This window comes from Aotus nancymaae, unplaced genomic scaffold, assembly GCF_030222135.1.
Source record: "Aotus nancymaae isolate 86718 unplaced genomic scaffold, 86718_ANA_hifiasm-v0.15.2.pri h1tg000059l, whole genome shotgun sequence".
Classification (NCBI taxonomy): domain Eukaryota; kingdom Metazoa; phylum Chordata; class Mammalia; order Primates; family Aotidae; genus Aotus; species Aotus nancymaae.
The window spans coordinates 50,701,535-50,727,004 of record NW_026988473.1 but is presented as its reverse complement, the minus strand read 5'-3'; the positions used below and the strand labels follow the sequence as shown (position 1 = coordinate 50,727,004).

Below are 25,470 nucleotides of genomic sequence, written 5' to 3'. Positions count from 1 at the left end.
GCGGTGGGTCTTTCCTGTGCTGTTTTCATGATGGTAAGTCTCACGAGATCTGACGGTTTTATAAGGGGGAGTTTTCCTGCACAAGCTCTCCTTGCCTGCTGCCATCCATGTAAGATATGACTTGCTCCTCCTTGCCTTACCTATGATTGCAAGGCTTCCCCAGCCATGTGTAACTTTAAGTCCATTAAACCTCTTTCTTTTGTAAATTGCCCAGTCTTGGGCATGTCTTTATTAGCAGCGTAAAAACAGACTAATACACTACCCCAAAGCTTCCTTCTAACAGTGTAGTTAAAAGACACCACATATTTTAAAGATGTGCACCAAAATATCAAAAGTAGTTATCTCTGGGTGGTAAATTTTGAGGTAATTTCAATTTTATTCTTTATGCTTTTGTGCACTGTTAGAATTTTTTACTATAAACATGTCATTTCTGAGATACCCCAAAGTTGTCTTTCAGAGCCAGCCGTTTTCCCTTAGTTGAAGGTTTTCCACAGGAACTATACAGGCTGATATCCCAGAGCTTACCTGCTAAAAATCAAGGTAGAAAATATCCAGCTATATAACTGCTCCCACAAATGTGTGACTTTCAGAAGGAAAGTATGAATGAACTGGGACTCTGAGATCCAAGACCCAAGAACCACTTATGAAGCACACACAGGTAATTCTAGTGTTCTACTGCCACCACTCCTTCCCAAGCAGACTACAGTGAGAGGCCAGAAGCTCAGATGCAAAGTTTGCAGCAGAGATGGGAATACAGCAACACGGAGGCTTCAACAGCCCAGAACAGAGAGAACTTTTAGGTATCTTTTTTTCCCTTTGAGACAGAGTCTCACTATGTCGCCCAGTCTGGAGTACAGTGGCGCGATCTCAGCTCACTGCAACCTTCACCTCCAGGGTTCAAGCAATTCTCCTGCTTCAGTCTCACAAGTAGCTGGGACTACAGGCATGCACCACCACATCCTGCTAATTTTTTTTAATTTTTAGTAAAGACAGGGATTTACCATGTTGACCAGACTGGTCTTGAACTCCTGACCTCAGGTGATCTGCCCACCTTGGCCTCCCAAAGTCCTGGGATTACAGGCATGAGCCACTGCGCCCGGCCAACTTTTGGGTTTCTTAAACAACCCATGGTTTCTTAAACAGTCCCATTAAGAAACCTGCTGGTCTCTCAGAGGTCCTTTCACATACCCGTATACATGAAGAACACAGAGAGAACAAATGTTGAAAGATCTTAGAGGGATCAGAACTTGCCCCAAGTATGAGGAAAGCTGATGCCAAAGAGGAAAATGAAACTGAGAAATCTGGCTTCTTGCTTAGTGGTCTATTTATTAAATTATGCACATAGCTTGCCTCTTTGGCCTTCCACCTTCAACCATTTTTTGTTATTGTTCTTGTGACTTTACAGAATTATAATTAGGTTGACTAAGTCATATCAATATTAAATACACATTTGTTTAAAGCAAACAACAAAAAGCTCTTGTTTCTCCAGTCTTTGATACCTACTCTTCATGTATATGTATGGTACAGTAAGCAAGTACACAAAAAAACTCAGTATTATCTCATCTCAATGATTTTATCCATCATTTAGATGTTTTCTTCCTTAATCAATTTTGTTCCACCCCAAAGAGCACAAAGCTCTATAAAGTGAAAGAAGAAAAAAGGGCAGAAACAGAAGAAGCTACAAGGAAGACAAAGAAGACATTTTGATTCTAAAACTAAAGAAGAGAGAAAAGAGCAAAGAGATGCATTTGACTATAATTTAAATATCACAAGGCCGGGTGCAGTGGTTCACGCCTGTAATCCCAGCACTTTGGGAGGCCGAGGTGGGTGGATCACGAGGTCAAGAGATCAAGACCATCCTGGTCAACATGGTGAAACCCCGTCTCTACTAAAAATACAAAAAATTAGCTAGGCATGGTGGCTCGTGCCTGTAATCCCAGCTACTCAGGAGGCTGAGATAGGAGAATTGCCTGAACCCAGGAGGCGGAGGTTGCAGTGAGCCGAGATCGCGCCATTGCACTCCGGCCTGGGTAACAAGAGCAAAAACTCCATCTCAAATAAATAAATAAATAAATAAATATCACAGATGCAGTCTAATTATCAGGGACATTCATCAAATATGCTGCAGAGATATGTCCAATGACAGTGCTACCCAGATCCAGTTCCATGAGAATGCTCTCTTCTTGGGGTCCCTCACTCATATTCCTCAGTTATATACAAAAATCTCTACCCCTAAAGAAATGTTGGTGGGGCCAGGCGCGGTGGCTCATGCCTATAATCCCAGCACTTTGGGAGGCGGAGACGGGTGGATCACAAGGTCAAGAGATCGAGACCATCCTGGTCAACATGGTGAAACCCCGTCTCTACTAAAAATACAAAAATTAGCTGGGCATGGTGGCACACGACTGTAGTGCCAGCTACTCGGGAGGCTGAGGCAGGAGAATTGTTTGAACCCAGGAGACGGAGGTTGTGGTGAGCCAAGATCGCGCCATTGCACTCCAACCTGGGTAACAAGAGCAAAAAACTCCGTCTCATAAAAAAGAAAAAAAAAAAAAAAAAGAAATGTTGGTGGAAGGAGGAAACAAAGAGTCATGGTGACACCAGTGTATGTATACTCCAAAGTCTTCTTCCCAGGCCTTTCTAATGACTAAGAAATTTGAAGTAGGAAAGCACTTGCCCCCAGCTAGTTTCATAACAGCCACAAAATAACATACCAGTTCTGTTGGTAATTCTAAAAAAATTAAAAATAAAACAATCTTATTTCTAATCTTGCTTTAAATCTACTTTAGAATGAAATAGGCAATACATATTTTAAATCAATTATTTTCTTAGCCAGGTACAGTGGCTCATGCCTATAATCCCAACACTTTGGGAGGCCAAGGCAGGAGGCTCACTTGAGCCCAGGAGTTCAAGGCTACGGTAAGCTACGATCATGCTACTGCACCCAGCCTGGGTAACACAGCAAAACACTGTCTCTTAAAAAGCAAAACAAAACAGAAACAATAGTATAAATACAGAAATAACAATGTATGTATGTCAGTTGATAAAGATGGTAAGTGTCTCTGGAATGATATAAATTGAACTAAATGTTCATTGTTTTTACTTTTTTCCTGAAAAGTTATTCATATTCACCAAAACAAAAGAAAATAATCTTGGTAACACCATATGTGCTGGGTTCATCCCAAAGCCCTTCTCTCCCCTTCTCACTCATCCAGAGGTACCAATACTCAAGCTCTCACCTCCTGAGGCAGCTCCAGCTTTGACCGGTCATCCAGGCCATTGGAATGTAAGCCCATCAGGTATGGAACAGGAGCATCTAAGAAATGCAGGAGAGAAGCCGGGAGAATAGGGACATAGACATGCTGCCACTGGAAAGGAAACATGAGAGCTGTAATCGTCTCCGCCACACTCATCAGTCTCTGGTAATCTGGGTCAAAAAAAAAAAAAAAAAAGCACACATACAAATCAGTCAAAAACAAGGCACTTCCTTCCCAAACAGTAAGTTAAAACCTTCAATACAATTTATTATTTAGAAAGGATTAGGATAAACTTTAGCAAGGGTATGCTCAATGTGATTCCCTTGAGGATATCAGAGAGACAACCAAGAGAACCCTGTGGACCACAAATTGAAATATACCTACACACACAGGTCCTTGCTCATAACAAAATCCAATATGGAAATACAACAAAAATAATTAATGGCATCTTGCTCCAAATACTACGCCAGAATGTGATAGTAGATCCTCTTAAGAAGGTAAGAGAATGGAACAAAAAGGAAAAACAGTAGTTCTGGGACCCAGTTCAGCATGGAAGCAAAAAGGCTCATTTCTCACTAAGATACTTCTGCAGAACATCCTGTAAGGAGCTTATGTGAACTTTGCCTGCAAAATCAAGCATAAAGAACTACAAAGCATGCAGAAGCTGATTTTTCCACATTAGTCAAGTCTACCCTATACCTGGCAACCTTTCCTGAACGAGAACAGCATAAAAATCTTATTTTAACATTTCAATAAAAACCTTCCATAGAGGCTGGATGCAGTGGTTCACGCCTGTAATCCCAGTATTTTGGATGACCTGAGGTCAGGAGTTTGCGACCAGATTGCCCAACTAGCTGTACTCCAGCCTAGGTGACAGAGCTATACTTCTCAAAAAAAAAAAAAAAAAAAAAAAAAGCTTCCCTAGAACTTGAAAGACCCAGAGGATTGACGTTCGTGATTCAAAACTCTTGTTACAGGTCAGAGATCATGGCCTGAAGGGAAATCCTGTGATCAATATTTGGCTGCTCTTCAGAAAGTAATTTCTAGGTCTTTTTTTTTTTTTTTTTTTTAAAAAAGAGTAATATATTGGTAAAGCCAAAAAAACTGACTGGTTAAAGTTGAAATTTGACAAATTACTATTCACAAATATGATGGTTTCAGGCATTTAAGAACAAAGCAGAAACATACATTTTTAAATCATATAAGTAAAATTCTTCTGGAATGGGTGGTTTTAAATGAGCTGTCATAGGAATTAAAATGATTTTATGTGCTAAAAATTCACCCTACCATTTAAATCACAGCTTGGTTCATAAAGCAGCTGTAAGTAACAAAAACTTTCTAGGAAATGAGAAAGTCTCAGCAGAAAGGGAGTGGAAGCTGAAAAGCAGAAGTTGAGCAAAACATCCTACATTTGCTCACTAATAAAGCTTTGAAAGTTGCCTATCACCTTGCTCCTAGATAATCAAAGAAGAGCATAACCTGTAAATAACTTTACTAGTGTGATAAATATATATATTTGGTCTCTTCCCTGGTTCCTGAAACACACAGCTCCTAAAACCCTTGGAATCTACTGGGCATTAAGAACTTCTTTTAAGTGAGATTGTCTCACTTAAATGCGCCGGGTCCATTTTTATGACTTGTATGTGCAGAAAAAGACATCAGACTTGGGACCACTCTATAAATAAGTCCCCTCTAAACAAACTGCAGTCAGCTCCTACATATTTACAAACAATTATAAACTGTCCTGGCAAGTTGCAAAACAATGATTAATTAGTATGCTCCCATTTGTTTTCTTTTTAAAAAGTATATGCATAGTATGTACACAGCTGTATCTACAAGGAAACAGAAAACAGTGGTAACCTCCCTGAAGGAGAACCAGGAAGCAGAAGTAGAAGTCGTACATTTCTACCCTTCATTTTACACTCTTGAAATGCTGTTTTTCAAGTTAGTTTACACTCTTGGAATGCCTTTTTTCAAGTGAGTGAGTGAGTGAGTGAGTTATTTGGAGACAGAGTCTTGCTCTGTCGCCCAGGCTGGAGTGCAGTGGTGTGATCTCTGCTCACTGGAAGCTCCGCCTCCTGGGTTCAAGCAATTTTCGTGCCTCAGCCTCTTGAGCAGCTGGGATTACAAGTGTGCACCATCATGCCCAGCTAATTTTTTGTATTTTTAGTAGACATGGGGTTTTACCATGTTGGCCACGCTGGTCTTGAGCTTCTGATCTCAAGTGATCTGTCCTCCTTGGACTCCCAAAGTGCTGGGATTACAGGCATGAGCCACCGCACCCAGCCTCAACTTTTAATATACCATACATCTTTCATAGTATATTTGTATAATTTAAAGAATATTTACATTAATATATGTGTATTCAACACCTAACATAAAAAATAGTACATTGGGCCAGGCATGGTGGCTCATGCCTATAATCCCAGCACTTTGGGAAGCTGAAGAGGGCAGATTGTTTGAGGTCAGGAGTTTAAGACCAGCCTGGCCAACATAGCAAAACCTCATCTCTACTAAAAATACAAAAAGTAGCTGTGTATGGTGGTGTGTGCTTATAATCCCAGCTACTCAGGAGGCCGAGGCAGGAGAATCGATTTAACCTAGGAGGCAGAGGTTGTAGTGAGCCAAGACTGTGCCACTGTATGCCAACCTAGACAACGGAGTGAAACTCCATCTCAAAAAATAAAAAAAAAAAGTATGTTATTGAAAACACTGGAAAAGACGGCATTTTTAAAATTTAAGAGATTACTTCTCAGGTGTAGGATACTAGATCAAAAAAAAGGTGGCTGGGTGCAGTGGCTCACACCTGTAATCCCAGCACTTTGGGAGGCCAAGGCAGGCAGTTCACTTGAGGTCAGGAGTTTGAGACCAGCCTGGCCAACATGGCAAACCCCATCTCTACTAAAAATACAAAAATTAGACAGGTGTGGTGGCACATACCTGTAATCCCAGCTACTTGGGAGGCTGAGGCATGAGAGTTGCTTGAACTTGGGAGGTGGAGGCTGCAGGAGGCCAAGATTGCGTCACTGCACTCCAGTCTGGGTGACAGAGAGAGACCCTGTCTTAAAAAAAAGGAGTGGGGGGGACTTTCAACTTTCTCTGCATTATTTGTGCACATCGTATTTATATTTATTTGTTTTTTAAAACTATTATTTTCATTAAGGATACACAAAAAATTTGATATCCAGCTACCATATAGAGAGGAAAAATATTTGATTCCCTGTGGAACTGTTTTGATTTTATGCCTTAAGCATTCATTATTTTTACAGTAAATGACTACTTTAGATAGTAAAATATCATTAGAGATTTCTCATCAATCTTTACTTAGCCAACTCACTTTACTGATTGATATTCCCCACTCTGAGTAAAGCATACATTGCTTCCACTCTTTTGTTCCCAAACCTGTGTAGCTGAACTTACTACTGGATTATATAACATAACCAATTATAGTGTACATAAATGACAAACTCTGAGGGCAAAAAGAAAGAATGGCTATTTCTCTGAAAACAAAATTAAATGCTTTTAAAAGACTCAGTAATTCGAAGTCACTAAAAAAAACTGTATTGAATAAGGCATATCATGAAGCAATTAAGAATAAAAAACTAGTGCTCGCTTTGACAGCACATATACTAAAATTGGAAAGATATAGAGAAGATTAGCATGGCCCCTTTGCAAGGATGACACGAAAATTTGTGAAGCGTTCCACATTTAAAATTATTCTAAAAAATAAAAATAAAAATAAATACTAGGGAACACTACAAAAATCTAGAGGTAGTCTCCACTCTTGTTCTTTGGCAAGGTTAAGTTATCACTCCACTTTAAAAAAAAAAAAGTAGGCCGGGCGCGGTGGCTCACGCCTGTAATCCCAGCACTTTGGGAGGCCGAGGCGAGTGGATCACGAGGTCAAGAGATCGAGACCATCCTGCTCAACATGGTGAAACCCCATCTCTACTAAAAATACAAAATATTAGCTGGGCATGGTGGTGCGTGCCTGTAATCCCAGCTATTCAGGAGGCTGAGGCAGGAGAATTGCCTGAACCCAGGAGGCGGAGGTTGTGGTGAGCCAAGATTGCGCCATTGCACTCCAGCCTGGGTAACAAGAGCGAAACTCCGTCTCAAAAAAAAAAAAAAAAAAAAGTAATTAAGGCTGGACGCAATGACTCACGCCTGTAATCCTGGCACTTCGGGAGGACCAGGCGGGCGGAGGTCAAGAAATCAAGATCATTCTGGCCAACATGGTGAAACTCTGTGCCTACTAAAAATACAAAAATTAGCTGGGCATAGTGGCATGCACCTGTAGTCCCAGCTACTCAGGAGGCTAAAGGAGGAGAATCGCTTAAACTTGGGAGGCAGAGGTTGCAGTGAGCCGAGATCACGCCACTGCACTCCAGCCTGGTAACAGAGTGAGACTACCTCTCAAAATAACAACAATAACAACAAAAGTAACAAGAAAATCTAGTCAATGCATTATGGGTGTGGTTTATGCAAGAAAAACAATGCAGGTATCTGATTTGTGATTTCGTAATCATGGGAAATGGCTGGACCCTTCATCAAAGATTATTGACTATACAGTTGTATGTTTTAAGTTAAATTACTTAGGCCAGGTGCGGTGGTTCACACCTGATTTCCCAGCACTTTGGGAGGCCAAGGCCAGTGGATCACCTCAGATCAGGAGTTCGAGACCAGCCTGGCCAACATGGTGAAACCTCATCTCTACTAAAAATACAAAAATTAGCCAGGCTTGGTGGTGTGCACCTGTAGTCCCAGCTACTCCGGAGGCTGAGGCAGGAAAATCACTTGAACCCAGGAGGCAGAGGTTGCAATGAGCCGAGATCCTGCCATTGCACTCTAGCCTAGGCAACAAGAGGGAAACTCTGTCTCAAAAATAATTTTAAAATAAATAATTTAATTATAAAATTAATTGTATATATCATTTTTAGGATTCTGTGACATAACTGACTGTTTTGGTTTCCAATTAACTACTCTACTAGGCCACTTCAGATAAAGAGCTTCTGTTCTGCATATAATTTTAAAATAAGGCCAGATGCAGTGACTCATGCCTATAATCCCAGCACTTTGGGAGGCCAAGAAAGGCAGATTGCTTGAGCCCAGGAGTTTGAGATCAGCCTGGGCAACATGGCAAAACCTTGTCTCTACAAAAAATACAAAAACTAGCCAGACGCAGCAGCATGTGCCTGTAGACCCAGCTATCTAAGAGGCTAAGGCAGGAGGATCATCAGAGTCTGGGGAAGTCAAGGCTGCAGGTGAGTCGCGACTGTGTCACTGCACTCCAGCGTAGGTGACAAAATGAGACCCTGTCTCAAAAAACAGTAATAATAATTTTTAAACAACCAATTAAAAATTGTGCTATTGAAAAAACACTATTTCTATATGAACTAAAGAATAAATAGTATCCAGAAGCAAATAAAATGACCTATACCAAAAAGAAAACACTGTTTAAAACTGCCAATTCAATGTTCCAAAGGGTTACACTTTCAGAATCTTACAATTCAGCCTGCATTCCTTTTCCCTCAGTAACACTCCTTTTCTATTCAGAAGGCAGGACATGCAGCAGCCAAAACCACCTGCTGTGGTGATAGCTTGTTTTTGGCCAGAGTGATTTTTATCCACACAAGGAAGATACCTTTGAATCATTAATAAAAACTACTTCAAGAAAACCAACCTAAATTGTTTAAAGCACTCTATTAACAACAAAAAACATAATTTACATTCAATGAAAAGTAATCCACTCCACTTTGGCCTCAGCCAGGCTCAGCAATATCCAAGAAATTTCTGGAAAAAGTTTTCTCTTGTCCATGTTCAGCATGACTTTAGGTCCTAAGTTTAATTCAATTCTACATACTAACCATCTCAATTACATTAGAACCTCTTAGAAAATTCTTATTATGGATACAAGAACCCATATTCTAGGAAATACAGAAGCAGCTCAGATGGAAGAATGTTATTTTTCCACCGTGTTCATCATATTTGTTTCAATCCTCCTTTCCTTGCCTCTAAACAACGCCCCCCCAGACACACTGCATTATAGGTACCTAAAAGCCTACTGTATCTTCTAACACTCTATATAGTTTGGTTTCCTCCTCTCTGTTCTGTTCTAAACCAGAGTTCTTCCATATTCAACTAAGTTTCATTTCAAATTATTTTTATGAAGCTCCAGCCAAGAAATAGCTAGGAAAGCAATATGATTTGTCCAAGTCTATATTTCACCCAGAGATAGGAGGCTGTAACTTCATATCTTAAACTAGAAGTTGCAAAGTGAAGCCTCAGGAACTACATTCAGCCAACAGATAATATTTGGCCTGCAGTGTTTAAGAAGAACATTGTCGCCAATATTTAAAAATCAGAAAGATTTCATATAAAAAATCCGGGTCCTCATGAAATACTGGAATATTTAATCACATCAGGCCAGTATACCCACAAGGAATTAACAGGAGCTAATTCATAGCTGTCCACTTTATATGAGGTATGTGCTCTTTCAATCCCAGCATTTCAGTAGGCCAAGGCGGGCGGATCACCTGAGGTCAGAAGTTCAAGACAAGCCTGGCTGGTCAACATGTTGAAACCCCGTCTCTACTAAAAAAAAAAAAAAAAATTAGCTGGGCATGGTGGTAGGTGCCTGCAATCCCAGCTACTGAGGCGGCTGAGGAAGGAGAACTGCTTGAACCCAGGAGATGAAGGTTGCAGTGAGTCAAGATTGTGGCACCACACTCTAGCCTGGCTGACAAAGCAAGACTCCATCTCAAAACAAACAAACAAACAAAAAAAAAAACACCGTTTTGCCGGCCTGGGTAATAAAGCCAGACCCTAGTTCTACTAAAAACAAATTTTTTTTTTAATTAGCCAGGCATGGTGGTGGACACCTGTAGTTCCAGCTACTTGGGTGGCTACGACAGGAAGATCACTTGAGCCCAGGATATCAAGACTACGGTGACCCATTATTGTGCCACTGCACTTTAGCCTGGGCGACAGAGTAAGATCTTATTTCTTCAAATAAATAAATAAAAATTTTTTTAAGGCTGGTCACAGTGGCACCTGTAATCCCAGCACTTTGAGAAGCCAAGGCAGGTGGTTGAACCCAGGAGTTTGAGATCAGCCTGGGCAATATAGTGAGACCCCATCTTCACAAAAAATAAAAACTTAGCCAGGCATGGTGGCACGTGCCTGTATTCCCAGCTACTCAGGAAGCTGAGGCAGGAGGATCACTTGAGCACAGGAGGACGAGGCTGCAGTGAGCCACAATGGCACCACAGAACTCCAGCCTGGGCAACAGAGTGAGATCCTGCCTCAAAAGGGGAAAAAAGAAAAAAAGAAAATCACCATTTTGCAACTATCCTAGAAATAACTAATTCAGAATATAATCATCAGTAGATGCTAAACTATTAGGCATCTGTAAACTGCAATTATGATACAAAAAATAAAAACTTTTAAACAAGATTAGGCAAAACTTTAAAAAAGAACAGAATAATTAGTTTCAAAGTATCTCCTCACAACTTACATGTTAATTACCAAGGGAAAAATTATAACTTCCCAGTTAAGAAACCACAGACACCATCTTAACCAAGTAAGCAGATTAGTATCACCAAATATGGGACAGAATGACATCATATGCCTGCCTCCTATAACCATGAAAACTCACAGTATGTGCCCCCTAATAGAGAGAAGAACAACATCACTTCTATGGTATTTCAGGCAAAAATTTATAATCTGAATGTCATCATAAGAAAACATCAGACAAAACCAAATTAAGGGACATTCTATAAAATAACTCGGTTGTACTCTTCAAAACGTCTATGTCATGAAAGACAAAGGCTGAGAAACTCACAACTAAAAGCAATGCATGATATTGCACTGGATCCTGAATAAGGTTTTTTTTTTTCTTTTTTTTTGAGATGGTGTCTCGCTCTGTCGCCCAGGCTGGACTACAGTGGCTTGATCTCGGCTCACTGCAACCTCCGCCTCCTGGGTTCAAGCGATTCTCCCGCCTCAGTCTCCCGAGTAGCTGGGATTACAGGCATATGCCACCATACCTGGCAAATTTTTTGTATTTTTAGTAGAGACGGGTTTCACCATGTTAGCCAGGATGGTCTCGAACTCCTGACCTCGTGATCCACCCACTTCAACCTCCCAAAGTGCTGGGATTACAGGCGTGAGCCACTACGCCTGGCCAGAAACTTTTTAAAATTATCATAACAGACATTATTGGGTACTAGAGAAACTTTAATATAGTATTGTATCAATTCTAGATTTCCCAAATTTGACCAAAGACAGTTACTTAAGAGACTGTTTTTATTCTTAGGAAATAAACATTTGAGAATTTAGGAATCTGCAACAACTCTCAATGTTTAAAAACTCTCTATGTTCACACACAGAGAGAGACGGTAATAAAGGAAATTAGGCAAATGTTAACAACTGGCGAATTTGGGATAGGGTATACAAGAGTCCCTTGAATACTCCTTGCAACTCTTCCATAAGCTAGAAATTATTTTAAAATAAAAAATAATTAAAACCTCTGATGGCTATCCATCTAAGAGTAAAAGCCAAAGTCCTTACAATGGCCTACAAGATTCTATACAATCTGGTCTCCTGTTAAGTCTCTAACACCATCTCGTACTATACTCCTGCTCATTCACTCCATTCCATCCACCAGCTTCCTTATTTTTGAAAACATGAAGCACATTCTTGTCTTAGACCATTTGTATTTCCTGTGCCCTTTGCCTGGAATACTTGTCCTACAGATATTAACAGGTCATTCAGAGATGCCTACCTAACCACCCTGTTAAAAACTGGAACTTCTCTTCCCCAAATACTATACCTTTCTCTGTTTTATTTTTCTTTATAAACCTTAAGTATCTTACAAACAACATATTTTATGTATTTATTTAATCACCTCTCTTCCCCACTAAAATTTAAGTTCCACTATAGCAACAATTTTTCTGTCTTGTCCACCACTACCCTTGAAACAATGTCTAACACATAGGCACTCTCAGTAAATATGTACTGGATGAATGAATTTCATGTTACTAGCCTGGCTTATTAAGTAAGCATATGTTTCTGATCTACTTTACTATTTTGTCCAAATATGCTGCTCACACTCAAACTCTCATTTATAAAAAAAATTCAGTTAAGCAAACAACAAAAAGAAGCAACACATCCACATTTTCTCAAATATATTTTCTCAATCTATAAAGGATTATCCTTTGTGAAAAGGCAGAAATAGCTCCGCAGAATGACAGAACAGAATTGATGGAATGTCGGCTTCCTGCGACCATCACCTCCTACTCACCCCTCTTTTCAGCTTAAATCAGAAGGGACATCAGGAAGCAGTGTTCCCTCCAAGAGTGAATGCCCAGCAAAAGGCCATGAAGACAGTTAATCAGAAATATTGGTCCTCTCATGTTCATCAATTTGCCATCCACCACCTAACTGCAAAAGATCTGGGTTTTGCTCAAACTGTAATAGTTCTTAACCTTTACAGTCGGCACCACTGTATCTGAACATGAAAAGAAAGGAAGCCTTAGGTAGGCAGGAAGCTCTAGTAAGCATTGACTTACGCTGTGAGTAGAGCAGGATTTGAAACTCCAAAAGGGCACAAGTAAAAAGCTGAAACACATTCTCCACCCCGAGCAGTTCGAAAACCTCTTTGACAGGAAAGTCAAATAGGGGAAGCTCATTGGTACTTGGTCTCTGGCAGATTATTGGCCCATAGACCCCAGAAAACTTCAAGGACCGGCCAGGAGGTGGGAGTGGCACCTCGTAGAGTACGTTGTATATGTAGCTCTCAAGGGGCAGTGGAGGGGGCTGAGGTGAGGTGACTGCCTGGTGAAGTTGCTCCAGCACACTCCGACATGCCTTCATAAAAGACATGGGCGTGATGAGGCAGATGCATTTAGAGACATAGAGAGTGTCCCGGCTAATGTCATAGGAGTTGAAGCGCTGCAGTTTGGTCACAGGAGTGTCTTCACCATCCTCCATGCCACTCTGGTCTCTGCCATCAGCAGGGGGAGCATGTAGGACATCATACTCAGCATTGTGCATGTGGTAGAGGGTCTGCATTGCACTGCAGATCTGCTTGCTAGTCACCTCTTCATAAAATGTGAGGGCAAACCCAAATGTCCGAGAGCCATCCTCCCTTGTGATAATAAAGGCGTGGAATTGGGGCTCCCTGGGATCAGCCTGGGTCTTGAATGCCAGTCCTTTGGGCATACATAGCTGCAAAAGACAACAAGGCAACAAGCAGTGAGAACACTCACTGGCGACTCTCTTTTCAGAACACCGTCATGATTTATTTATTTACAGAGCACCTACTAAGCTGAGTATTTATCTGGCTTAAAGCTCTCTCTTTCTAATACAAGACACGCAAGTAAATAAAATCATAATGCAGTCATCAAGGATACACAGAAGTATATACAAAGTACTATGGGAACACAGAACAGACAACTCAGCCTGGGAATATCAGAAAAAGCTTCAAAAATGGGCCAGGCACAGTAGCTCACGCCTGTAACCCCAGCACTTTGGGAAGCCAAGGCAGGTGGATTGCTTGAAGCCAGGAGTTCAAGACCAGCCTGGGCAACATGGCAAAACCCTGTCTCTACTAAAAATACAAAAATTAGGCAGGTATGCTGGTGGACACCTATAATTCCAGCTACACAGGAGGCTGAGGCATGAAAAATCACTTGACCCAGGAGGCGGAGGTTGCAGTGAACCAAGATCATGCCCTGTACTCCAGCCTGAGGGACAGAGCAAGACTCTGTCACCACAAAAAGGAACATTAAAGTTCAACAGGTACACAAGGGATAGAAGGGTATTTCAGGGACAAGAAGAAAATGCACAAAGACATGGACATAAAAGAAAACTTGGAGAATTTAGGAAATGGTAGGTGGTTAAGCATGACAGCATGACAGAGAGCAAGATATGTAACTTAGGAGACGATGCTAGAAATATATTTAAAAACCAGATAGATGCAACTTTATACCTAAAAATAAAACAAACTTGTAAATAGTTTTGGACTATCACCTCACAAAATTTTGTCATTAAACTTCTTTTCACATCAAAAAGTATGTTCATTTCATATAAATCAAGGAGATGACATAATCAGGATAAAGATGTACTGTTTTCACTCTAATTCAGATGGGTTATATAAAGAAACTTGGAAGTTAATCAAACTGACCTGAATCAGTTCCCATTTTCCAGTTTTACATGAACCTGGCTATACAAATGCCTGGGTTAACAAAGACCTATATTATGTTATATCCATTAGCCTTAAACTTGAATTCCCAAAGACTAGGTATTTCTGTTAAAATGAAATAAACACTGGAGTAGGAGTCAAAAAACTTAAGGCTCTCTAAGACAGTTTCTTCATCTGTGAAATAATAATAATAACAGTTTCCTCTGCCTACTTCTCAGGGTTTTTTGTGAGCATCAAACAAGACTATCCTGTTAAAACTACAGAACGCTATTTAAAATCTAATAGAATTAGCCGGGCGTGGTAGCGCATGCCTGTAATCTCAGCTACTTGGGAGACTGAGGCAGGAGAATCACTTGAACCTGGGAGGCAGAGGTTGCGGTGACCCAAGTTAGCACCACTGCACGCCAGCCTGGGCAACAAGAGTCAAACTCTGTCTCAAAAAAAAAAAAAAAAAAAAAAATTGAGTCAGTAGAAAATCTAATAGAAAGGCCAGTGTGATGGCTCACGCCTATAGTAGCAACACTTTGGAAGGTCAAGGTGGGCAGATTGCTTGAGCCCAGGAATTTGAGAACAGCCTGGACAATATGGCAAAACACTTTTTCTATAAAAAATACACAAAAATTAGCTGGGCATAGTGTCACGCACCAGTAGTTCCAGCTACTTGGGTGACTGAGGTGGGAGGATCACTTGAGCTAAGGAGGATGAAACTGCAGTGAACCGAGATCACACCACTGCTCTCCAGAAGCCTGGGCAACAGAGTGAGACCCTGTCTCAAAAATAAATGTAATAAAGGCAGTACAAAGATAAGGTTAAGCGCAGAGGTCTGGAATCAGACTACAGCGTTCAAACTCCAACTCAACTACTTATTAGCCATGTGAGCTTGAATACATTACCTAACCTCTTTGGATCTTAATTTCCTCATCTGTAAAATATGTATGTGTGTATGTGTTTATTTAATACTACCTATGTAAGGAGTATTGTGAAGATTAAATAAGTTAATTCATGTTAAATGCTTATTAGAGTGTCTAGCACAAGGTGAATATTCAATAAAGGTTAGTCCACTCTATATAGTGGTATATTCTTCCACATGAGATTTTAAATGCTGTCCTATCTAAAATTATGACAAAACAAAAAAATGAAAATAAAATTATGATGAAACAATAATACCCACTTCTGTCATATTACTCAGATATATACAGTGCAGAATAAGAGAAAACAATTTTAAACTAATGAAGTCTAAAATTCACTCATCACATAATCTCAGTGCAATAATCAATAGCTCAGGGCCACAAAATAAGTTCACTGACACAATACTATGCATTTCTCTGACACAATAGAAACACATCATAATTTTTATTGTATTTAATATATTCTGAATATTTGATATATTGACCAAAATGCAGAATAATAAACAGTATGCATTATAATCCTTTCTTCAAAAGTTATTGGTATTTGGTAAGAGTACTGCTACCACAGCCTGAACTCACAATCCTATTATAAATTACTCTGTAAATTATCACATACTACGGCTAACAAATACTAACCATTCCTACCGCATCTTGGTCAAAGGGATTCCATTCTATGTTCTCAGGATATCGTGCAAGAACCTTAGACTTGAATGTTCGTCTCAATGGTGTCTGCTCAAAATTTTCCCCTGTAAGAAAAAGAATGAAGCAAATCATCTCTACAAAGTCCCTTTAAGTCACAAGGTTATTAATGTCTGAGCTTGGTAGTCCAGCAAGGTACAAAAATGAAGGCAAGGGGGTTAGTATGCCAACCATCTAAGAATAGGAAAGGCATTAAAGTTATTAGGTCAGTAAAAAAGCTGAAAAAGTATAGCATGGTTAATGTTAGACATCACTAGCTATCAGTTCTTCTTCAAAATGAAATTATTACTACAAACCCAATGGTTAATTTTCTTGGGAAAGAGTGAGAAAGCACAAGGAATGACAAGGATTGTATCCATCTTTTTTTTTCCCCTAAAAGCCACATTTAATTTGCTTAAAGTCAACCAAAAACATCATAGAAGTATATTTTACTTAAAATTCAGAATAAACTACACGTTTCAATGATCTCTGGAAAAAATACAAAGAAACTAAAAGACGTAAGAACATTAAACAAAGCAGATTTCAGGGTAAATCTAATGAGATATTCTGTCAACTCAGAATTGCTTGAAATTTCAGGAATTCTCCTTTGTTTTCCCATTCCCCCTCCTAAAAACACTAGAGTATACTGAAATAAGAACATTAAAATGAAGAGAGAAAGAACCAAAGAACCCACCACCTAGAAGGATATAAATCTGAAAAATCTAGTGGCCAAAAAAAAAACCACAAGAAAGTTAGAAGGTCAAAGGTTACAAAATGCCACTGGAGAGACATATGTAAGAACCATTAGAAAGCTTTGGGTGTTCTCAATTTTGTTTTGTTTTTACCTTCAGTCGTACTTGAAATGAAAGGGCTGGCACCATCCCTGGCTTTAGAAGCCTGTATGTACTGGCATAATGCTATATGATAAACGAAATAACAGAGTATTACAATAAAGCAGTGTTATTCAAACTTTTTTGACCATTATTCCAGTACAAATTACATTTTACACTATGAAGCAATAAACACATACATGTATGTGTATACACAAATTTAACTAAAACAAAAATTTCACAAAACAATACTTACCTTTATATAATGTCCTCTCCTATTTCCTACTCTATATCATTAAAACAAAAAATACTGACTGCAGGCCTACTAATGATCACAATTCAGTTTGAAAAACATTATAATACGGTATAGCAGAATGAAGAGCTCAACTGATACCAAATTACTGTAAAGTCACTAGTGCTTTACCTGAAAGTATACTGCCCAAATATTGCTTTATCTAAGGAAATAGGGAGTGCAGTACAAATTAAATGCATATAAACAGTTCAAACAAATAAATTTTAGGTGTCTTGGAATATATGGGAAACATAATCAAGGACAATTCAATTGAATTCGATACCTGTTTACTAAGTAATCAAGGGACTTAGATACTGTGGGGACTAGAGATGAACCAGACAAAATATGTATCCTCAATGATCTCAATATATGTACCCTCAATGATCACAGGATGAGATGCACCTGAAGTCAGAAAGTCCCTTACCCTAAATCAATCCCAGAGGCACCTCAAAAGTTTCTAAAAGAGAAAAATTTAATAATAATTCTAAGGTACCTGTACCAGAAACTAATAATAATTCCAATCAGAAAATTATTGCTTTTATAACTACAATCTCTCCTCTATTTTCTCTGAGATTTTGTCCATCATCAGAAGCAGCAGCTCACTTACTCACAATCTGCAAATTCTGATAGGACCCAACCTTCTTTCTGTTATTAAAAGCAAGTGCCACAATTTCATTCCTTTTATTTCCTGATCGCTTCTTCCAAACAAATTCTTCTAAAACTTCCTTTTTGAGCAAATTTCATTCCTCAAAATACATTTGGTAATCTTCACTACAGAAGATTGGGAAAAATCAGCAGGCAGCTGGTAATAGCTGCAGCAACAAAGGCCTATAGCTTATGTAGAGCTAGGCTCAGAGCTTTCAGTAACACCTGCAAAGAGCCCACCCATGGTAAGCCTGCACTTACTGTACAAAGTAATTAAGCAGCAAGCAGCTGACATAATGATCTCGTCTACAGTTTGAAATTCTTGGCATGCATTTTTAAACTGCATTCATGTCTGAAAGAAGAGAACTATTTCTTCCTCCTAAGCTTCTTCACTTTCAGTTATCAGTTTGCTCATTTCTTCCTAACTAGCCAGAAAATCCCCTCAGTAAAAACCAAGAAATATCACAACATAGAAAGGAATCAGGAGAGCTATTATTGTCCACTGTGAAGGAAAGATGGTTTCCTAAAATGGCTCTAGGTGTCTGGCCATAACCACCCTAAACGCACCTGATCTCATCTAAAATGGCTGTAAGGTGCTCACTTACAGCATGACATGCATGTGTGAGAACACAGGACAGGTTAGTGATTAAGAGGAGAACTTTTAAAAAATGAGATGAAGAATGGAGCCAAAGGTGAGCATGACCAGCTGATCTGAAGTGTGGTCAAAAGGGAGAGAAAGGCTATGAATCACGGGAGAAGTGATTGTTGGAGCCTGTGTCTCCACCACCTCCTCTCCACATTTGCCCCTTCTTTAAGTTAGCTAAGGGAAGAAGTCTTGTTAGAGATGGGTTCTGAATAAAGGACTATATGGGGTGCCAAAGTTAGACAAAAGGACTTCTGTGAATTAGACTGGGCCAATAGCAAGAGCAAAGTATTTTCGCCACAAGGGGAAAGGAGATGTATAAAGAAGTTTATAAGTGCCCTGAAAACAAATCATATTCATTTCAGCCACTCTACAAAGAGTGCCAGAAAAGGTAAGAGAAGAGGATTCACAAACCTAAAATTTTTTTATTGAAATGATTCATTCTTCATTTACTGAGGGCTGAGTTTTAAGAATAAACAGTAAGTAATTCCAGCATTTTGGGAGGCTAAGGTAGGTGGATCACTTGAGGTCAGGAGTTAGAAACCAGCCTGGCCAACATGGCAAAACCCTGTCTCTACTAAAAAATACAAAAATTAGCCAGGTGTGGAGGCAGATGCCTATAATCCCAGCTACCCAGGAGGCTGAGGCAGGAAAATCAGTTGAACCCGGGGGGGGGCAGTGGGGAGAGGGGAGGGTGTGGAGGTTGCAGTGAGCCAAGATCATGCCACTGCACTCCAGATTGAATGACACAGCAAGACTCCATCACAAAAAAAGAAGAAGGAAGAAGGAAGAAGGAAGAAGGAAGAAGGAAGAAGGAAGAAGGAAGAAGAAGAAGAAGAAGAAGAAGAAGAAGAAGAAGAAGGAAGAAGAAGATGAAGAAGAAGAAGAAGAAGAAGAAGAAGAAGGAAGAAGAAGAAGAAGAAGAAGAAGAAGAAGAAGAAGAAGAAGAAGAAGAAGAAGAAGAAGAAGAAGAAAGAGTAGGAAAACTTAATATCACAGGTACCTTAAATTCTCATTTATTCAGACCCTTGGAAATTCAAACAATATTAGGGATATGACATCACCAACACAGCTGTCCTATTGTCCTAGAAACAACAACTCATTATTTGTCCAACACATATAGATTATACAAACATCAACAGATCTAGATATAAGAACAAAAGCCCATCTCTAAGAACAATATCAAAATTAGTCAACTACGTGTCAGTCTATCTTTGTGAATCTGCTTCCAAGGAAGTACAATTCAAATTGATCATAACAGATTTTTCTTTAAAGCACACATGGCTTACAAGAACTTGTAATAGGTTTTTTATCTGTTCTGCTTTGACCAAGCCAGAAACAAACTGACATTTCTTGTTATTGTTTTGAGATACGGTCTCACTCTCTTGCCCAGGCTGGGGTGCAGTGGCACAATCACGGCTCACTACAGCCTCAAACTCCTGAGCTCAGTCTATCCTCCCACCTCAGCCTCTAGAGTAGCTGGGACCACCACGTCCAGCTAATTTTTTAAATATTTTTTGTAGAGTCAGGGAATAGCTAGATTGCCCAGGCTGGTCTCAAACTCCTGGGTTCACAAAAGCCTCCGGCTTCAGCCCCCCTTACACGCATGCTCCACCACACCCAGCTTAAAGACATTTCTATATCTGGCTTCTTGAAGGTGATAGGGAGGATAATATAAAGATCTGTGAAACTGCATTGGAAAAAAATTGATTTTATCAACAGAATGCTTTATATCTAGTTCATAGAGGTTCTGCTTCCAGTGGCAGAGTAGTCCCCATCAGACCAAGCTTCCTGCAGACAATTATAAAGTTGTCTAGAGAATTAAAAGCAGGAAGATTCTGAAGTAGGGGAAAAGGTCAGCACTTCAAAAAAGGTAATGATACTGGGTGAGTTTCCCTTTTTTATGGCTTCCAGTCAGGCAAGTACCTGTCTGTCAGAAGAAGCAGGTAAAACTCAAAAACTCATAATCTTACTAGCTTAAGAAACCAGGGGCAAATTTTAAGGCAACCACAGCAGCTGGGCAGTGAAAGAGGGAAATTCCAGAGAGAACCAGAGAAGGGAAGACCCAAAAAGCTGTGTGCAAACTTCCTACAAACCTGGCTGATCCCTGAACCACGCATGCATGGAGCAGACCCCAAGCAGTCACATTAAGGGTAAAAGAACTGAACTGAGATTTAAGTTGCCACTTACTACAGGAAAAACATTAAAAAAAAAAAAAAAAAAAAAAAGAATGCTCTCTGGAGGGAGGTAACAGAATCTAGTCTCTACAATCCAGAATTGCTCAGCACATAAAGAAACAGAAAAATATGACCCATTCTCAAGAGAAGAGTCAATCAACAGAAACCAACCCTGAGTTTACTCAAATATCGGAGTTAGCAAACAGGGATTTTAAAGCAGCTATAATCATAATAAATGAAAAAACAGATCTCAGGCCTGGCAAGGTGGCTCACGCCTATAATCCCAGCGCTTTGAGGCGGGCAGATCATGAGGTCAGGAATTTGAGACCAGCCTGGCCAATATAGTGAAACCCTGTCTCTATTAAAAATACAAAAATTAGCCAGGCATGGTGGTGCATGCCTGTAGTCCCAGCTACTCAGGAGGCTGAGGCAGAAGAATTGCTTGAACCTGGGAGGCAGTGATTTCAGTAAGCCAAGATTGTGCCACTGCATTCCAGCCTGGATGACACACTCTGCCTCAAAAAAAAAAAAAAAAAAAAAAACAGATCTCAACCGAGAAATAGACATTACAATGCAGTGGGCTGGCTTAAAAGCAGATTGGAATTAACAGGGAAGTTACTGACTTTGAAAAAAGAACAACAAAAATTATCCAATCAGAAACAGAGAAAGAAAGAGGCTAGGCATGGTAGCTCATACTCGTAACCCTCAGTACTTTGGGAGGCCAAGGTTGAGAGGCCTGCATGAGGCCAGGAGTTTAAGACCAGCCTGCCTGGTTAACACAACAAGCCCCCATCTCTACAAAATAAAATGTATAAACTAAAAAAGAAAGAAAAGGGTTGGGGTCTTGTGTGTTTCTGTGTGTATGTGTGTGTGTATGTATAGGGAAAGAAAAAAAAGGGCAGCAGGGAAGACGATCTCAGAGATGTGTGGGGCAACAAGTTTAACATACATATAATTGGAGTTCTACAAGGAAAATAAAAAGAATAAGGGAGAAAACAACATTTGAAGAAGTAATAATCAAAATTTTCCCAAATGTGGTAAAAGACAAAAATTTACAGACTCAAAAAGCTCAACAGACTCCAAGCAGTATAAATGCCAATAAACTAATACACAAGTACATTGCAGACAAACTTCTGGAAACCAGTGATGAGAGAAAACCTTCAAAAGAGCTAGAAAGAAAGAACACACATTATATTCAAGGGGAAGAAATTGAAATTACCACTGCCTTCCCATCAGAAACAATGAAGGCTAGAAAACATGGAACAATACCTTACAAGGACTGAAAATAAATAAATAAATAATCTGTCAAACCCAGAATTTTATGAACAGAAAAAATATCCTTCAAAAATGAAGGCAAACTAAAAACATTTTCAGGCAAAACAGAGAATTCATCACCAGCAGACCTGTACAAGAATAAGACAATCATAACAAGTTACATATTGTATAATTCCATTTATATAATATTCTTGAAATTAAAAAATTGGAGAAATGAAGGATGGTGGGGAAGGATGAGAGTTAGTGATTGTGGGTAGAGGAAAGTAGGTGGGTGTAGCTATAAAAGGATAACCCCAAGAATTCTTACGGTGATGGAACTCTTTGGTTTCTGGTTCTCATAATATCTTTTGTTCTTCTTCTTCTTCTTAGACAGAGTTTCACTCTTCTTGCCCAGGCTGGAGTGCAATAGCATGATCTCAGCTCACCGCAACCTCCACCTCCTGAGTTCAAGCCATTCTCCTTCCTCAGCCTCCCAAGTAGCTGGGATTACAGGTGCTTGCCACCACATCTGGCTAATTTTTTTGTATTTTTAGTAGAGACAGGGTTTCACCATGTTGGCCAGGCTGGTCTCGAACTCCTGACCTCAGGTGATCCACCCATCTCAGCCTCCCAAAGTTCTGGGATTACAGGCGTGAATTTCTGATAATATCTATATACTTTTGCAAAATGTCACCAATAAGAGAAGCTAGGTAGGGTGAACAGGGGATCTCTGTCTTATTTCTTACAATTGCAAATAAATCTATAATTACCTCAAATTTAAAGTTTATTAAAAAAAAAACTTTTTTTAATGGTTCTAACAACCTCTTAGAGTTTTAAAAGAGAGATTGCAGGCAATACATTTCAAGTATTCAAAACTATACTGTGGGCCTGGTGCCGTGGCTCACACCTGTAATCCCAGCACTTTAAGAGGCCAAAGCAGGCAGATCCTGAGGTCAGGAGTTTGAGACCAGCCTGGCCAACATGGCAAAAACCGTCTCTACTAAAAAAAAATGTACAAAAATTAGCCAGGCATAATGGCAGGTGCCTGTAATCCCAGCTACTCGGGAGGCTGAGGCAGGAGAATTGCTTAAACCTGGGAGACGCTGGTTGCAGCGCCGACATTGTGCCACTGCACTCCAGCCTGGGCAGCTGAGGGAGTACTCTACCTCGAAAAAAAAAAAAAAAAAAAATCGAGCCACACTCTCATCGCATGTCCTTCGAGGGAGGAGACAAGGGAACCTCTCCTGTTTCAGCATCACATGGACTGCCTCAATTTACCATATCGAAAGCAATCCTGTTAGGTCTATTTCACATTAACTGCAAAGTATATGCAGCAAAAAATGATGAAGTTCTTTCCTCTGCAAATGTATACTTCTAGGTTAGCTATCCTTTGCATATTGGCATTCTAGGATATCCTAAAATTGATACTATTGGATTGATAGATACTATTTAGGATACTATCCTAAAATTGATACAATTTTTTTTTGAAGTAGAGTCTCCATCAACTGAGTGTCATCCACACTATAATCAGTTTATTTCCCACACTACAAGATGTCACTGTATCTTTCCTGTTATAAACACTCGTGAAATAGACTGCCCAACAGCATAGTACTGCTACCAACTCACACTTTCATTTTTTGTTCATATTGAGAGCCAGCTTGTTATGTCTTCAACTCTCTGGCTGCTCCAGCATTTCAATTATCCCTATCTTCCACATAATTTCTGAAGCCCTGTACAAATGAGAGGGCATCACCTGTCTGACAGTGGGGCAGAATGTAGAAAGGGAAGAGATTACACATTTCTAATTAAATGAGAATTAACCTTATAATTACTTTTATTAATAGACTACTATTTCATTATTATCAGCACTTTTCAAATAGAGACACCTTAAATACACAAACACACAGAAAGGACTACATAGTAGATCTCAAGTGATCCACCCACTTCAGCCTCCCCAAGTGCTGGGATTACAGGCATGAGCCGGCCCAGGCCACTTCTAAGTCCTCTTCCAAGGCACTAACCCAGGAAAGCTGCTTACCAGGACTTTCAATGTAAATTCAAGAGAAACCCTGTTACTCCTGTTTTCTCAAGGCAAATCTGTTCCCTCTTTCTCAACACATTTGTCAGATAGTTTCAGGTTTATATACACAGCCTTTTTTTTTTTTGAAACGGATTTTTTTTTTGAGACGGAGTCTTGCTCTGTCACCAGGCTGGAGTGCAGTGGCGAGATCTCCACAGCCATTTTTTTTATTGATGTTCTGCATCCTGCTTAACATCTTCCAGGCATCACACGTGCTCCAACTCATGTACCCAGTATTTCTAAAATGGCCAAACTTCTAATGTGACCAGTTTTAGTCAAAAGACTAGGGTTTGAAAGCCTATCCAGACAGGACAGTTCCAAACTACATCTAGGACAAACTGAAAGCACTTTTGTTCACACTGCCTTCCTTTTAGCCCAGCCAAATGCCCTGCAGAGCACACATCTGTCAGTTAACATCTGAAGCTCACATAATTTCCTGTTTAGCGGGTGATGCAACAAGCTGCCCAATTCATGGTCTTTTAGACCAGTCTGAGAAACCCAATCCTGTGTTCTTTTTTTTCTGGAGATGAAGTTTCACTCCATCGCCTATGCTGGAGTGCAGTGGCACGATCTCAGCTCACCGCAACCTCTGCCTCCCAAGTTCAAGCAATTCTCCTGCCTCAGCCTCCCAAGTAACTGGGATTCGAGGCGTACACAATCACACTCAGTTAATTTCTGTATTTTTAGTAGAGACAGGGTTTTGCCATGTTGGCCAGACTGGTCTTGAACTCCTGACCTCAGATGATCCGTCTGCCTCAGCCTTCCAAAGTGCTGGGATTACAAATGTGAGCCACCGCGACGGCTGTTCTTTTCTAATTAATAAATTAGTTAGATATGTATGCCACTCTTCTGAATACAGTGAGCTCCCAGAGGCTACAAAGGTAGGTATACAAGCACCTTTCTCTAAAAGCTAGCCCCTCCAGAAAACTGGGCTTAAGTAAATCCATTTCTGTAACTAAAAAGTGGCAGAGGCCAAATCTGAGCAAGGACCCCCATGCTGTCCTCAATATCAAATTTTAAAGTCTGAGCAACTAGTCAAGAAGACAGGAGACAGGATTAAGGACCTAACTTGGCTACTAACTGTATGACGTTAAACAATTTACTGAGTCCTTTGAGTCTCATTTTCTTCACCTGACAGATGAAATACAAGACTAGTTGCTCATCTCCAAAGGTTTTTCCAGCTTGGTCATTCTATTACTATTGAGCCTAGAGCCTGACACAGCATGGGAATCCCACCTTTTAAATTTTCAGCCAAAGACTGAGGGCTGAAGGTATGTATTAGCTCTCCCTCTGCTGCCTCTCTCTTTCCAAAACCTCGATAAGACAATGGGCGGGGTGGGGGGGTGACATAAACCTCATAAACAAAATGAGAGTGAAGGTAACAGTAACAACATTTTAGAAGCTGAAAAGCAGATGGATGAGTGGTTACTGACAGTAGACTTGAGAAAGCTGAGATACAACATAACCTCCAAAAGGCTTAGGATCTTGTAATATTAGGCA

General features: G+C 39.9%; 1 protein-coding gene and 1 non-coding gene across 4 annotated transcripts in view; one reads left to right on the top strand and one right to left on the bottom strand.

Annotated features, from left to right (window-relative positions):
• The window catches only part of DENND5A (DENN domain containing 5A), a 118,215-nt gene that overhangs the window by 56,964 nt on the left and 35,781 nt on the right, over nucleotides 1-25,470 (bottom strand). For 2 of the 3 annotated variants that reach the window (XM_021675138.2, XM_021675141.2), the window contains exons 2-5: nucleotides 16,895-16,966; nucleotides 16,008-16,117; nucleotides 12,830-13,487; nucleotides 3,240-3,427 (exon numbers count right to left, since the gene is read on the bottom strand). In XM_021675138.2, coding sequence (XP_021530813.1) covers nucleotides 3,240-3,427; nucleotides 12,830-13,487; nucleotides 16,008-16,117; nucleotides 16,895-16,966 — 1,028 coding nt within the window. The remainder of the gene's footprint in view (nucleotides 1-3,239; nucleotides 3,428-12,829; nucleotides 13,488-16,007; nucleotides 16,118-16,894; nucleotides 16,967-25,470) is intronic. The other variant, XM_021675140.2, reaches the window with a different exon arrangement.
• On the top strand, nucleotides 6,863-6,969 carry LOC135270261 (U6 spliceosomal RNA). Its single transcript, XR_010338428.1, has one exon. It is a non-coding gene; the product is annotated as a U6 spliceosomal RNA (small nuclear RNA).